Source organism: Xyrauchen texanus, chromosome 47, assembly GCF_025860055.1.
Source record: "Xyrauchen texanus isolate HMW12.3.18 chromosome 47, RBS_HiC_50CHRs, whole genome shotgun sequence".
Classification (NCBI taxonomy): Eukaryota; Metazoa; Chordata; class Actinopteri; order Cypriniformes; family Catostomidae; genus Xyrauchen; species Xyrauchen texanus.
The window spans coordinates 17,640,899-17,657,771 of NC_068322.1; the positions used below are offsets into that span (position 1 = coordinate 17,640,899).

General features: G+C 41.1%; 1 protein-coding gene across 3 annotated transcripts in view; it reads left to right on the top strand.

Moving 5' to 3' along the window:
• Positions 1-16,873, top strand: part of LOC127639027 (synaptotagmin-1-like) — a 287,031-nt gene that overhangs the window by 242,037 nt on the left and 28,121 nt on the right. For all 3 annotated transcript variants that reach the window (XM_052120840.1, XM_052120842.1, XM_052120841.1), the window contains one exon: positions 9,594-9,766. In XM_052120840.1, coding sequence (XP_051976800.1) covers positions 9,594-9,766 — 173 coding nt within the window. The remainder of the gene's footprint in view (positions 1-9,593; positions 9,767-16,873) is intronic.

A 16,873-nucleotide genomic window follows, 5' to 3' on the forward strand; every position in this document is an offset into this window, starting at 1 on the left:
CCCCTCTGCTGGACGCTAACAAAACAACATCATAAATCACTTCCAAGTAATTTTCCTTTACTCATACAGTATATTTGCAAGGGTTGTCTATCTCGTATGCTGTATAACATGCTCTAGTACCAGGGATAATTGACCAACAGCATAATGTCACAACATATTAGTTTGGGTTGCCAGTGTTTGGTGCATTACACTGATGGATCATTTTACCCCTGCCTGGCCCGTGCACTCACTTCTGCTCCAATCACGCCACACTCTCAATCAAATCACATCCTTTAAGACATCAAGTTTTTCATTTTGTTTGGGAACATGTTAAAAAGTGTGAGTGGGTAACTCGGCCCCACAGCGTGCCCCCTGGGGATAGATTGTGTAACCATTAACTTCGTGTTTACAAGCTACACAACCTCACCAGCCAGAGACACTCACATTACATTTAGATCAGACAAACGACAAGATAATGAGCCCTGGGATGCCCAAAGTGAATCTCAGCATGGTGCCAAAACTGTTGTTGACCAGTTTACTCGTATACTTGTGTTCCATGTAAAAGAGAGATGTGTTTCTTTTAAATTTATTTCTACACTATTGCTTGTAGATTTGTGGTAGAGTATGATTTTTTTATGGATGTGTTGATTAAACACTTCTCCAGTACCTTCAACTGTACAGTGAAGGTCTAGTGTGGTCTAAAAGATTGAGACTATTCAAATACTGGGATTTACATTTGGAAATAAGTAAAGTTTTATTTACATTTTTTTGAATTCTTGAAAAATGTTGTATTAAAATTCTAAAACTGCAATATATTTAAGCAATATCACAATTGCAATCGTGCTATATGACCCTAAATGCTGATTTAGGGCCATATAGCACGATTGCAATTGTGATACTGCTTTTATACAACAGTTCAATGAACAAGTAAATAAAAAAAATTAGGAAAACTGAGTATGGTCATAAAACACATTTGTGCATGGAACTACTTTCTTGCGTGACCGATCAGAATCTGCCATTGCTGGTTCAAAACAAATGATGCGTCCAAGCCTTCGTTAGTAATTCAAAAATTTCAGAAATATCAGAAATAGTACCTGGCTTGAGCTGTTGGATAAACAACGATAGATGTGTGTGTGTGTGTGTGTGTGTGTGTGTGTGTGTGTGTGTGTGTGTGTGTGTGTGTGTGTGAGAGAGAGAGAGAGAGAGAGAGAGAGAGAGAGACGGAGAGTGTGCAATCACCTGTTGCCACACCCAAGCAGAGATGCTGTCAGCTTTCTGAAGGTCAGCTTTCTCAGTGGTAAAATAGCCATCCAAGCGGGGGTATTCCTCTCTATATCACGGTAGCCGGTGCACAAGAGTAATTTCCTATAGAAACCGCGATGTCCTCTGCCATTTTAAACAGTATGTATCCAATGGGAAACTCGGGTAATAGTTAGGCACCTTGAGTTTTGTTATCAATCATTCGGTTGTGTCTCAGCTGTGATGAGCCTTAATGCTGAAGTTGTTTAAAGCAGTTTAAAGCTATTTCCTAGCTTCAGTATTGTAGTAGTAATACGAGCAATCACAAAGAGCTGTTGAATGTAAATGGCTTACGTGGATTCACTTCACATCACCAACTGGCTTACATTACACACTAAAATTATCTTTTGCCACCACCTGCTGGCTAACATATGTAATGTAAAAAAAAAGAGATGTAAAAAGAGACACATAGCCTACAGTAGCTCTTAACACATATGCACTGCTCTTACACTGTAGTTTAGGATGATAAACACAAACAGAGTGATACACACAGTGAAGCATCTGAGTGCTGATGGTGTGAGACCAACAGTGCTTATGGAGCAGTGCTTATGGTCTCTCATCCGATCAGATTATATACAATATTATATATATATATATATATATATATATATATATCATTATAAATAAATACATTTTTTCTAATTTCTTCATTACTAAAAATGTATAGGGTTGTTTGTGACCCAAGATACGCAGTATATTTGTGCTTCCATAAATCATATTCTAATAATTTTTTTCGATATTCAAATAAGTTTACTATCACAGGATATATATTTCTTCTAAGGTCTAAATGTGTATGCATAATGTATATGATTTTCTATGCAAAGATGATGAATTATTAGTATCCTATGTGTGTGTACACACATATTATAAATGCAATGTGTCACTCAAGGTGGCGCTGAAAATGCTGGGTGAATAAGGACCCAAGGTATCTAATAATAACTGGCAAAACTGACGTGCATTCAAGGGTTAAATGAGAAAATAGCATAATAGAGGCATTTTCACCCAATGTTCTTAATAAGAATCTACTGCTATTTAAAATATGTAGGCTACTTCTCATTATATATATATATATATGGAAACACTGTTAAGAATTTTGGCATATGCAGAATAAAACAAGGACAACCAAAGCGAGTGCATCACAATGTTTAAAACATTTCATAATGTTACCATAGTGATAATTTGGTGAGAAAATTAATCTCTTGCAGTCCTGCACTGCAAGCCGACGATAAGGTTCTTTTGTAAATCTAAGATGCCAATCTCACAGTCACTATTGTCTTCATGCCCTGGCACGGCTTCCAAAAGCATTTGGTAAGATTTTTGCCTCAGCCAAGTCTGATAAGTCTTATGCTGTATTCTTTTGTCACGGAAAAGGTGGAGAGCTAACAAGTGTGCACAAGATCCTATATACACACTCAATTGGATGAGGTCGAGCCAGAAGGACTCTTCACGTCCTTGAAACCAGCAGCAAGATGGCTCAGTTTACTCCTTGGCATGCCTGTGCAATTGTGTCATTGTTCTAGGCTGTGTTTAGCTGACACACTCTGAACCGTACACCACAGACTGGATTTGAATTATCCTCATCTCTTATTGGCTGTGCAGGCGGATCCAATGACGAAACCTGATTTTGTCCTCCCTGCTGAGACTTTGTGCGTGCTTGTGCATGGTGGAACAAGAGATAACTACTTGAAGTTGAAAAGCACATGCTTGCTGTGCACTCCCAAAGAACAATAGACACTTACACAATAGAGTAAATTAGAAAATTTTCCTATTGCTTTCTAGGTCTCGAGTTTGTTTAATTAAGATACACAGAAGTACCTTTCAGAACAGGACATTTGCTTGATGAAGAAGATAAGCTCTTGGGTCTATTGCATTGGAATGCACAACCATAGACTTATTTGCTTCTATTAGTGCACAGCCAATGCAATTTCACTCCTAAACAACTACGCCTCGTATTAGAAGTATTTTCATTTTTTTCAACTGTGATGAAAGTAATCCAATTGCAACCACAGAATGTATGATTAAAAAGACTAATATACTCGTGACACAAGTCCATTTACTTTGACTGAAGCTGTGTCTTTGTGTTCAACATAATTCTTTTTCTCTAAGCTTTCATTAAAAAAAGTGTCAGAATTGTCCGCGTCAGCAGCGGCGCAACATGGTTCTTATTATCAACCTTTACAGGCCTTAAATATGAGCTTGCCACTGGTAAGACGAGTCTATTAAATGATATTCCTCCGAGCGGAGTAATGGAGCGCTGGCTGGCCAGAGCCCAGGAAGGCTTTGTGAGGTTTGAGTCCCACATGGCTGGGTTTGCTCTGATGGAAGCATGGAGATGAAAGTTACTCTTTATTCCCCCAGCGGGCTGATATGCAGGTCAGTGATGGTGAAAAAGAGAGTGTGGGCTGGAGAGAAGGTTTTAACAGCCGTGAATCAGAGGTCTAATGCTAGGCAAGCTTCAGGAGCAATTATGGTCTAAGCCTAAAGCTTTCAGACAAGACGGGGCAGCTGACCAGTAAGAGTGACCTTTAAGATGGGGTGACAGATTCACCTCTTTGTGTAAAGGGCTGAAAGGATGGGTTTTTGGAAAAAAGCTTTTTGAAAGCTTTTTTTTTTTACTTAATCTCTCATGCAATGAATAAAATTGAATGCTTATTGAGGAAAATATATTTGCATTGCTAATGGTGATCGAGATTTTACTTTCGTAATTTACATTTCTGAATGAAAAGGGATATTCTTTGAAAATTGTAAGGTGGGAGTTAATTTTATACTTAAGGAATTGATTGGATGGTGAAAAGTGGGATTGATATACTAGAATGAAGTCAGGTGGTTGGAGAGATGGGGTTTCGAGAGGAAAAGCTGCATCTGAAATTATGCCTCACAGCCCAGTTAGTCAATTACTTCACAGGCAACGATTTGCATATGAAGGCACCTCGGAAAGACACTGGTTTCAGGCAACTTTCCAAGGCACCATAATGCCATGTCTAACGATCTAAAACAAGTTTGGTGAGCTTAAGGTATAACCAAGCAAATATTAGATTACAACAATGCTTATGTCTTGCTAGAAATGGGGTCATAAGTTGAAAGATTTAAAACTGGACATTTTAAAAACAAATTACTTCTTTCACCGGCTCCATCAGACACCATCCAGCGAACTGCAAGTGTATGCCTGTCTATAAGCCAATAACATTATTTTTTATATATTTTTCAGAAATAAATGTAGTAAAATCTGGTGAAGGATGTTGTGCTGGGAATGCATAAAACCGGAGCAAAAGAGTTGGTAATTTTCACCTCCATTACCACACATCCAAGTCTGATGATCCCAAACTTACTTTAGACTATCACTCACTGTTTTTCCTTGGAGAAGAGTGCTTATCGATTTTGTCAACAGCCCATTGATTTTTTTCTCTCTCACACATTATTTTCTCCCCTTCCGCTTTCCCTTTGGACCTCGCAGTGGGAAATGTGTCCTGTGCTAGCAAGTCTAATCCTCCTGTTAGACAGAGAGATGCTAGCATGCACTTTAATGTTTTTTAGTTTTTTTTTGCTGCTAAATCAAAAAAGTCTTCACAGCATGATAAGAGATACAAAGATATTTCAAATTGAGGATGCTTAGAAATAAAAGCTGTCAGGAGTTTGAATGTGTTCTAAAGGCCAACTGTCCAAGCTGGATTTGTTATTGAAATATGAGTCTCAAGAAAATATGTTCATGGAAATTATTTCTTTAAAATAGTTTTTTCTTGAAAAAAGAAGGTCCCTTATAATATAAGGTCATTATATTTTGAAATTATATTTATGACAGTAAAGCACATTTTCCAAAAGCTTTATTTTGTGTCTTTATTTCTTTCTGAATTATTGCAATAATGAGAATGAGATATTTTTATATCATTGTTATTATGGTGTGAAAAGCTTTATTTTTTTCAAAAGCTTTTCATGTTCTCTCTTCTTCTTTCTATGTTAGGTGAAATATTACATTAATGAGTTGCATTGCATTACCGTAATGATGGGACAAAAGGCTTTATTTTTTAAAAGCCTCTTTTTCTTTCTTATTTTTATTTTTCATTGATGTTAGAATTATGTATTACAGTAATGAAAATTGGTCCAAATGTCTTTATTTTCCAAAAGGCTTTAATTTTAGTTGATGTAAGGATTAAATGTTCCAGTAATTAGAATGAAATATATTTGAATTATGGTAATAATGGAGAAAAAATATATAATTTCCAAAAGGCTTTATTTTTGGACTTATTTCTTTCTATTGATTTTGGGGTAAAATATTGCTCACACATATTCATGACAGGTTTTTGGGGATTTACCCTAAAATGCTGAGTGCCTGAATTTTCACCAAATGCCAAAGACAATATGTCTTTCATGAATAGCAGACATTATTTATACAGTCATTGACTCTGTATTGTCCCAGAACAATTCAAGCACACATCCAAATCTGGATTGGCAACATTTCTGGAGAGATCTGTCCATGCATTTCCCTGTAAAGAGGAAGCTGACAGTTGGTTGCCAGGTGTTTGTTGCTTTGTGCGCAAAAGCCATAATTACTTTACTAGTCTCTGAATGGAGGATTCTTCCACCACATGTGTCTCCCAATTATTCCCAACAAATGTTGGTTTGGGGAGTAGGGTCCTCTCGCATCTTTGAAACTAAAGTTCTCCAATCTGGAGCATGTGCTCTGTTTGTGCAGACAGTTTTAGCTCTGCTTCACAGAGGATTAACTTCGTCTTTTGGCAGGAGGCTGTAAACCTTGTCGAAAAGCTGAAGAATGCAAAAGCTCAATTGTCCTCCTCTGATAACGTTTTCTCAAGTCTTCAGCTGTATTTACAGTATAAAGTTATTTCTATTTAGGGTAGAAAATGGTGTTTCAACCATTCCAAGACAAAGTCTGTCACTGTGCTGTATAGATTTGCTTACAACCCTGTTCCCAGCTTTAAATTGACATTTGTTTTGTCCACTCCTTATTAAATGACAGAATTCTCAGAAGAGGAAGAAATTGTCAAAGACCACTTGGAGAATTTTTCTTCTGTTTATTTAGTTCTACACCCTCCTTGACAATCAAACAATTCCTGTGCTGAGAGTGAATGTTTTAACATCTTTTCTGATCAAATGGCAAGTTGTAGATGCCAACGGTTCCAATTTTGAACTAAATTGGTTAATTATAATCTGAGTCAAGTATTGCACCATTTCTGTCTGAGGGAAGATTGCTAATGCTCTGCGACTGAGAGGTTGACATGAAGGTCTCTAGTAACTGATCAAAGAGTGTCACACAACAGACTGAAACATTCATTAATTTTCACTTGTTCTATGTAGCTCATTGAGGATGTTGGACTGTAAACACAGCTATGAACTAGTTCTCACAGTAACTTCTGGCGGTCATATATGCTGCCTCACGTGTATGGGCTGCGATCACACTGAGGCAACGTACATGAATGGTTCATGTTCTCATTGTGAGAGCATGACCATGGCAACGTTACGTTCGCGGCTTTCCTTCCTTAAAGGAAATGCCACTCCAGCTGCCCCCTGCGTCATGCCTTCTTCCAACGGGATTAAGGCTGACTTGGCTGGCGATTTGGGGAGTTTGGCAGGTGCGGTTTTGCCGTGTAAATCCCAGCGGACCACCCACCCCCTGCACGCTCGTTTGCTTCTGTCCGAGCTCAATGTGAGACCAGCTCGCACCACAGCCAGTTTGATGTTTCCTTCAGACCCTCCGAGCTGGATTGCGCCCACAGGGACCAGGTGCTCAGGCACCTCAGCCGTCTAGGGCTTCAGGTAAACTGGGAAAAGAGCAAGCTCCCCCCGGTTCAGAGCATCTCTTTTCTCGGCATGGAGTTAGACTCAGTCTTAATGATAGCGTTCCTCACAAACACGCAAAATACACATTTCCCCCAGTGAGCCTACTTGCACAGGTGCTGTGCAAGGTCAGGGAGGACGGGAAACAAGTCACTCTAGTGGACATTCTAGTGGCCCACCCAGACTTGGTTCTCGGATCTTATGTTCCTCGCGACAGCACCTCCCTGGCTCAAGGACGGGGTACTCTCTGGCATCCACGCCCAGACCTCTGGAACCTCCACGCCTGGCCCCTGGACAGGCTGTTGTAACCACCATCAACCAAGCCAGAGCTCCCTCCACCAGGCAGCTTCACACCCTAAAGTGGCGCCTGTTCGCAAATTCTTGTTCTTCCCGATCTGAAGACCTGCAGAGGTGTGAAGTCAGCTCAGTGCTCTCATTCCTACAGGGAAAGCTGTTCCCCTCCACCTTAAAGGTATATGTTGCCGCTATAGTGGCCCACCATGATGTGTTGGGCGGTAAGTCCCAAGGGAAGCACGACCTGATTATCAGGTCTCTAAGAGGCGCCCGGAGGTTGAACCCTCCCAGGCCATGCCTGTTCCCCTCATGGAATCTCTCCGTGGTCCTTACGGGCCTCCAGAGAACCCCCTTCGAGCCTCTAGAATTAGACGAGCTAAGTGCCATCTCCCAAAAGACGGCCCTCCTGATTGCACTCGCTTCCATCAAGAGGGTTGGAGACATGCATGGAGCTCTCTGTCAGCAACACTTGCCTGGAGTTTGGTCCGGCAGATGCTCATGTCATCCTAAGACCTCGACCAGGCTATGTTCCCAAGGTTCCTACGACCCCTTTCAGGGACCAAGTAGTGAACCTGCAAGCGCTGCCCTGGGAGGAGGCAGACCCAGCCTTATCATTGCTGTGTCCGGTGCGTGCTTTGCGTACCTATTTGGACTGCACACAGAGTTTTAGACTCTCTGAGTAGCTCTTTATTTGCTTTGGCAGACTGTGGAAAGGGAACGCTGTCTCCAAACAGAGACTTGCCCACTAGGTAGTTGAAGGCAACGCATTGGCTTAACGGACCCAGGCCGTGCCTGCCCCCTTGCGGGTTTAAGCACACTCTACAAGAAGTGTGGCATCCTCGTGGGCACTTGCCAATGGCACCTCTCTAGCAAACATTTTTAGAGCAACGGGCTAGGTGACACCCAATACCTTTGCGACATTCTACAATCTCTGAGAAGATTCGGTTTCGTCCTGTGTTTTGTCAGACTGACCGGGTGTACCGCTTGCGCTAGTGCCTTTCCCCTCAACTGAGGCAATCACGTGCACTCTTTCTCTCAGGAGGGTCCACTAGGCTCGTGCTCCCTGGATGTTCCTCCTCCCCAGCCCTCTGGCTAGCGAATTCAGTGGAGGAATTCCCGACCAGACCCACTACGGATACTAACTACTCTGTACAGGAATAGGTGCTCCACAGGATTTGGCCATCACGGATTTATCCCCCTGTGATGTTTTTTCCACGGTACAATCCCCCTATCAGGTGGACCCGTATCTCCCTTGAGTAGTCCCCTCTACCCCGGTCGCCGTGTTTGTAGCAACTAGGTAGGATCTACCACCGCACTTATTCCACATGTGGTCTGAAAACCCATGTGATGTATTTGCCACATTTTCACGTCCCCCCAGCCCCCCAGCTAGGACTGGTGAAGAATGCCTTCCCCGATGCTTGTTATAGCTAGATGGCCCCAGCCGCATCCAACACTCTATGAGGAGAAACATAGAGCGAGAAAAGGCAGCGGCTGGCATGGCCTGCTCCCATGCTTGTCATGTGTTGTTCCCTCCCCTCAAGGGAAAATCCTTGGTCGGATACCAGGAACCTAATAAAAACAATATGATGTCTAGTGGGGCATTGGGGAAGGTTACGTGCAGTCTGATGCCCATGATCCTTTTGCACGCTACAACTTGCTATACCAGCATCAGCAGATCACGTAATATGGTTCAGTGTAGGTGGCGCTATTGAATAGGGACCCTTGTGTCTACAATCGACACAACGTCGAGTGAGTGACAGAAGGGGAACATCTAGGTTACTAGTGTAACCCCCATTCCCTAAAGGAGGGAACGAGACGTTGTGTTCCCCCTTGACACAACACTGTACCAAGCCACTGTAATGGCCGAACCTTATTCTTGGCTCCTCAGTGTAGAACCTGACTGAACAGATGCAAGATCCCTTTTATACCCGTATGTCCGGGGGCGGGACATGTAAATTCTGTTCGCCAATTTGGCATTGGTCTTTTTCATATTCAGATGTATCTCTAAAGAAGCCCCTTGTGTCAGTACAATCGACACAACGTCTCGTTCCCTCCATCAGGGAACGGGGGTTACACTAGTAACATTGACGTTTAATCTTCAAACCATTTAAAGCTATTTTAAACTTTCAGACAAGGCTTTGGCAAGACATAACTATGTATTTCTTTTTTTACTTCTTTGAACGGTCACTTTGGCATTAAGTTTTCTGTATGTGTTTTTGTCTCTACAGTGCCATCATGGGCCATCATCGCCATTGCATTTGTTGCTGTTGTACTAGTAGTTTCCTGCTGCTTTTGCATCTGCAAAAAGTGGATATTCAAGAAGAAGAACAAGAAAAAGGGCAAAGACAAGGGCAAAAATGCCATCAACATGAAGGATGTCAATGACGGTATCAAAACCGAGGTACAAAAATGTTGTTACTACATTTGGATTAGCTTCGTACTTTAGTCAACAGCAATTGCATGTAATACTTATTGGCTCATTACTGATTACAATACAATGTTAATTGTTTATATGGAAGATTAAAACTCAAGCTAGACTGAGTCCTCTGCTGATCATGTTGTTACACAGTTGACTTTAATTGCAGGACTGAAAACCTGGGCTTGTTAACGGTTCATTAAAATATTTAGATTGTTTGTTTAGTTTTTTTGTTTCTCTTGCATTTAGCTTAATTCACAGTCTTTTTAGTGTTGCGAGTTTACTGTTCTATGATGTGGTATCAACCCAGAGAAATGACAGTAGCTAATTAAAAGTATGGGAAATGGGACATTAATGCAATTCCCTTTTTCCCACACACCCACAAATTATATGGAACACTGGCACCTTAACCCTAGTTAGCATGCTAATTGCATTAACAAGCTCATAATAGTACACTTCTGACAGAATAATTGACAAAGTCTGCTTAATTCGCGGTGTAAGGACACCAGCTTTGAGACCATGCCAAGGCCACTCAGATTCCAAATTAGAGACATTGATTTCCTCACACAAAGCACAGTGAAGAGGAACAGACACAGAAAATTAACAACTCTCTTTAAAACACAGTAGCCATTCCAGACTGTCACAGTTTATTAGCGTCATTGCAGATTCTGTGTGAAAAACCAATGCTACCTGATTAGCATGAATTATACAGTAGCTGCTAGATAATGTTGGTATATAACACACACCAACAATGAGTGTGTACATGCACAATCTTACACCGATTATGCTTAATAACCTGACTATGTGTGTAAGGTCATGTAAACTGCTTTTAAAGGTGTACTCAGTATTTATATTTATTCAAAAAAGTTTACTCCTAAAGAAATTAATAGTAATTTTGAAAAAAAATAAATAAATACATACTCTCTCAATACAGTATTTATAAAGTTATGACTACTCACGTGAGATAAAGACTACTGTATATCACGTTTTTTATTCTATATGGGGCGGGGATGCCTAATGGGTTCTGCCATGTTAGGATCAAATGACCAAATGAATAATACTCGCTTAAAGGTTCACCCAAAAATGAAAATTCTCTATTTATTTACTCAGCCTCACGATAGCCCAGATGACTTTCTTTCTTTACCAGAACACATTTGAAGAAACAATATCTATATATCAGCTCAGTAGGTCCTTAACATGCAAGTGGATGGTGATTTGACTTTTCAAGCTTCAAAAATCACAGATAGTCAGCATAAACATCATCGATACGACTCCAGTGATTAAATTAATGTCTTCTAAAATTATACTATCACTTTTGAGGTGAAAAATATAAATATTTAAGTACTTTTTAACTATAATCCAACACCTCTGGTAAGCTTCACGAGAGCGCTGACTTCACGCTGTCTCTTGTGTGATGTATTCACATTGCCATGTAATGGACATAATCTCACGTCCTCCTCTTGTGAGGAGGCATCCAGGATAAGCACACAAACGCACCATTGTGAGTAAAGAAACAGATAAATACAGATCTAAACCAAACCAACAAACTGGTTTTGATATTTTTGCCGCCAAAAGGGATCGTGATGCTCTAGAAGACATTAATTTAACAGCTGGACTCGTATGGTGACGTTTATGCTTACTGTCCGTGATATTTGGAGCATCAAATGTTGAATCACCATCCCTTTGCATTTTGAGGACCTACTGAGCTGAGATATCTTCAAATGTGTTCTGGTGAAAAAAGAAAGTCATACACACATGAGATATTATTAGGGTGAGTAAATGCTGATAGAATGTTTATTTTTGTGTGAACAATCCCTTTAGTAACAGCTCTGTTATTGAACACAGGCATAGACACATGGAATAAATTAATCATGGCTGACTGTGAATTGTGTAATTCTACAACGGCATTGGAAACTGAAAACAAGTTGCATTTGAATGATGCTGCTTCCAGGCCCCTAGGTGTCAGTGTAAGTACAATATTTTAAAAATATTACTGAGTGCACCTTTAAATTACCTTCTTTTATCTTGAAAAAGTCATAAACTGTTTAAGCAGGTGGAAAAAACTATCAGCACATATAGATTTTTGTATTTCCTGTAAATGCGGATTTCTTGCGTCTAGTTTTTAGTTTTTGGTTTGATAGCATGTAGTTGTGCATGTAGACATACCCATTGTGTATATGTAGACTCAGCATAGAATATAAAGAAAAACAAAACTACACCCATTGAAAGCCATGTGATCTATGATTTTTTAATGTACGCACCCCATACTGACTTTATTAGACTCATATTTAGCCAATTTGAACCTAATTATAATGATGGACAACAATTAGAGCAATATGCCAGAGTCCAATATTGTACATGTACTGTACAACATACATCATTGTTCTGTTGTCAACAAAAAGGAGCTTTGAGCTTCTCTGTAGTCATTTCTCCTGGTGTGCCGCGACTCAAGTGGTCGCCTTTGTGTGTGGTTGTTTTAATTTGTGTCTCTTCCTTCCATGTCCTCCTTATCTATGTTTTGTCTGATGACTTTGCGGGATTGCCACTGGCGGTAGGTTCCCAATTGCTGTTGGATCTCCTATAGCCTGCTGCAATGATTTTGAATAGCCTCTTGACAACAGGTTTACTCTAGTAGAGCAAAATATATGTTACTATGCATACAGTACATGTATATATATGTGTGTATTTCTACATATACACATATATATGAAGAGAGAAAATGCACTTGGGTATGCTTCGGCAAGGTTGAACCACACTGATTTCTCCTTTAAATCATATTTCTTATTTGAGGTCCAAAACAGAAAGAGAAATTGCTGCAGTGAAATTACCATTTCAAAAAATTGAGGAAGAATGTCAAAGTACTGACTTAACTGCTGGTGATATGTTCAGCTTTTTTGACTGCCCTTGGCCAAATTATCAATGCTCATCAGTGCATGAACTTAAAAATTGCTAATATTTCCTGCAGGAGAAGAGCACCCACCTCATTAGCAGGACAAATTTGTTCAAGAAGTAATCTTCAGACACAATAATCAGACTGATCTTTAATTGGCAGACATGTTTTTGATACATTGCCTTTGCCATTCAGGAAAGGGCATCAATAAAGGGCACTCAAAACAGAAAAGAACACTAGCAGTATATAATTAGATTGAGAAAAATTAGAGCTAATCAATTTATACTTTTAAAATGTCTTAATGACATTCTTTAATTTATCGCAACCCTGCTGAAAACACCAGTTTATGTTTTGTATTGGATGCTGATCTCCCACTTGGGATGCAGGTGAGCTGATGCCAGTTGCATAAATATTTTTTAAACTAAAAGTTAGCTGTCTACAATTTTCCTTTAAGACACGCATTACATTTTTAAGTCAGTTACATAAATACTGTACCTAAGTTGGTCTAATTTTATACAAAATATTATGACTGCATACCCCTAGGCCAACTTTAATTCATTTAATGTTCAAGTGGATCCTCCGTCGCTTAGCTATGGGTAACGCGCTGAAGTGTATCTCTGCTCTCCTGCATTGTAGGCATTCCCAAAAACATGAGAAGTTTCATTCAGCGCTGGTTCCTTCTGCTTTTGATGCCTCCTTTACCTCATGCACCATTTTTAGAAAACGTTTCTGGAAGGACTGTTGATTTACAACAATAATTTATTGCAATTAAATTATCTGTTAAATAAATGTACACAATCATGCCTCCTGACCGGTACGTAAATTCCATAATAAAATTATATATTGTCTTAATATCAGAGCAATTCAAGCTTAAAGTATATGTAATGTCGTGTTTTTACGAGGTACATCAGCAGGGGGCAGTCAGCGAAGTGATAGCTGTACTGTCAGCAGGCCTCAATAAACCTTACAAGCAGGTACCCACAGAATGAGAGCCATAAGCTGAACTATTTTTAACTTGACATAGCATCTTAAAAACATGCCCTTTATGACCCTGAAAATCAGTGTGACACTCCAAAAGCAACAGTCAAACACATATGTAAATAGACAGACAAAATAATCAAAAATAGAACACAAAAATATACTGTGTGTGTGTATATATATATATATATATATATATATATATATATATATATATATACATATATATATATATATACTATATTGAACAGCATATGGTAATTAATTCAATAAAACTAAAAACTTGACTGTTCAAACTAACTTTCTCCATTTTTGTGGACACGGTCATTGGCTTTTTATTATCATTATTATTATTTGCATTGAAATCGCTAAATTTCTTCATTGAAATAGATTTGGCAACATTGTATTCCTTTAAGATACAACTGTATTCTTATCAATAAAATGTGTTGAGTGTCCACTGTTGGACAATTTCAGTGTCTCACTTTTGCGACAATGCATTGCTAATTAGGTTTACTGAAGACAAACATTAGCTTAATTTACATAACAGCCTTTCTCTGGCATTTTTAGCTTAATTTTTAGACGCTGTGTTTATGCAACTGGCCACTGGTATCCCTATGGCATGTCATGAAATGAATTTGATTAAAATGTTTTTATTGACAGAATTCTTAACTAGCTTAACCAGCTATGGTTCTTCTTTGGACAACCAGTTTAACCAGAAAATTAATGCTGGCAAGTAAATTGGTTAACAGTGTGGCTATGCTGGTAAACCATTGGAACCATTACCACAACAACACTAACCAGCATAAACCAGCCTGAAAATGAATGCCAGTGTTCCCTGTCAAAAAGCTACACTGCGATTTGGGAACTACTTTAGGTGTGAACAGCTGTGAATATGTGTGCAACACATCAATGAAATTGACCAGAATGTATAGCCTCTGCTGGTGACATCATTGGATGTGCCTGTAGCAGGGCTATAAATAGATACGTTACAGGTGCATCGTCAGATCTTTTGTCTTCAGATCATTCTGTGTGTGTTGTTCTTCTTGACTGTCAGAACTTTCTACTTTCCTCTGTTAGGAGTTAGGCAGTGCACAGAAACCTTTCTCTTTCTCTTTTCTTTAAAAAAAAAGAAGAAAAAGAATGACTGACAAACAAAGCAAGCGGTGTGTGTTCCCAAGTTTATGTTCTATGGCTGAAACGGGCACACACCAGTTTTGTGTGTTTTGGAGAAGAGCATGCTGCTATTGCGTTGGGGCAGTGTGGGTGCAAGCATTGCGATCTGTTTACAGTCAAAATGCTTCACACTCGTCTCGCTTACTTCTAAGAGCCAGCACCTGCTCTTTTATCGTGGGGCTCTCGCATAGATGTGGCTGAGGAGCGAGAGACGGGTCTGTCCCTATCGCTCGCTCGCTCTCTCCTCAGATCCAGCTGATCCTTCTCATAAGCCTGAAGCGCGCTTCGGTGCCTCTTCGGTTCACGAGGGGGACGCTGAACTTCTGAACATTCCACGCACAATAATAAAGCGGCTGAGGAATTACTCGACGTGGTTACTCAGGCTGTGGCCAGACTACAGTTAGACTGGCAACACGAACAAGAGACCCACGCTCCAAACTAGAAGACATATTTCTGTCTGGTGGCCAAAAAAAAAAAAAAGGGAAGGGAAGGGAACGCTATATCAGTCCCTTCCTTTCTTTGATGACCTCCATGACGAGCTCTCTCATTCATGGAGGAAACCTTATACTTCCCGTGTCTTCGTGCCCTCGACGTCAACATATTCAACTATCATGGGTGCCGAGGCATGGGGGTATTCAGTGATGCCACCGGTAGAAGAGACACTTGCGGGTTATCTCTCACCTGGCTCGGCATCAGCACTAAAGAGACCCACTCTCCTCACAAAGCCGTGCAGGACCACCTCCATGCTTGTGGGGAACGGGGCTTATCAGGCAGCAGGTCAGGCTGGTGCTGCCCTGCACACTGTGGCAGTGTTACAGGCATACCAGGCTGATCTGTCGTGCATCTGAGACAAAGACAAAGTTTTCCTTCTCGATGCCCCGGTTTCGCCTTCTGGCTCCAACAGGTTTCAGGAGGCAAAAAGTCACGAGGAAGCCTTCAGGCAATTCCTTCCTCGCTGCACTCAGGGAGAGGGGCCGTCGGCCACCCAGCCCCGCCCTGGTCCTTCTAGAAGGGAGGCTCAGAAACAAAGGGTGCCAAGTCATGCTACCCCTCGTAGAGACTGGGGACCAGCTCATCACCCTCAGAAGCCCCCAAAGCAAGACCTTAGGGCAGTCATTTCTAAAAGGAAAAAACCCTGGCAGTCTTGCGCCCCGCCTTTTGTGGGTAGCCCCCTCGGGACGGGTCGCCGTCCTCCACGTTTCAACAGCGTGGTTTCCACCACGTGAAACCGGAGCAAGCATTTCTACTGTGGAAAGAACTGCAAAATCTCTTGGTCAAAGGGGCCATAGAACATGTTACCCTTCCAGATAAATAGTCAGGTTATTACAGCAGATACTTCCTGGTTCCCAAGAAGGGTGGGGGTTGCGTCCGATCTTAGATCTTCGAGGCTTGAATCGCTCAGTCAGGGTGTTCAAGTTCAAGATGCTAACTATCAAGACGGTCGTGTCTCAAATCCAACTTCACGATTGGTTAGTCAGGATTGGTTGGTCCATTCAGAACACCCTGAGCAAAGTCAGGCTAGGCCAAGGTTGCACTGTTCGTCAGTATCAACGAATACTAGGTCTCATGGCATCTGCATCCTCGGTGATCCCTTTGGGCCTTCTGCACATGAGACCGTTTCAGTTGTGGCTCAAAGCCAGCGGATTTCATCCAAGGGCCAGTCCCCAAAGGCTAATAAGGTTTACGCGCCGCACGCTTTGTACCCTTTCTATGTGGTTCAGACCGTGGTTCCTTACTTTGGGTCCCACTCTAGGTGCATATTGCCGTTGCAAGTTGCTAACAGACAGATGCCTCCCTGACGGTCTGGGGAGCGGTCTTAAGTGGTCGTCCAGCTCAAGGGGAATGGGAGGGTCATCAGCTCGATTGGCACATCAACTCCCACTGCCTGCCTCCCTGACGGGCTGGGGAGCGGTCTTAAGTGGTCGTCCAGCTCAAGGGGAATGGGAGGGTCATCAGCTCGATTGGCACATCAATCTCGAGTTGATGGCTGGTTTTCTGGCACTGAAATACTTCCTCCAGCATTTGAGAGGCTGCCATTGTCCTGGTGCGGG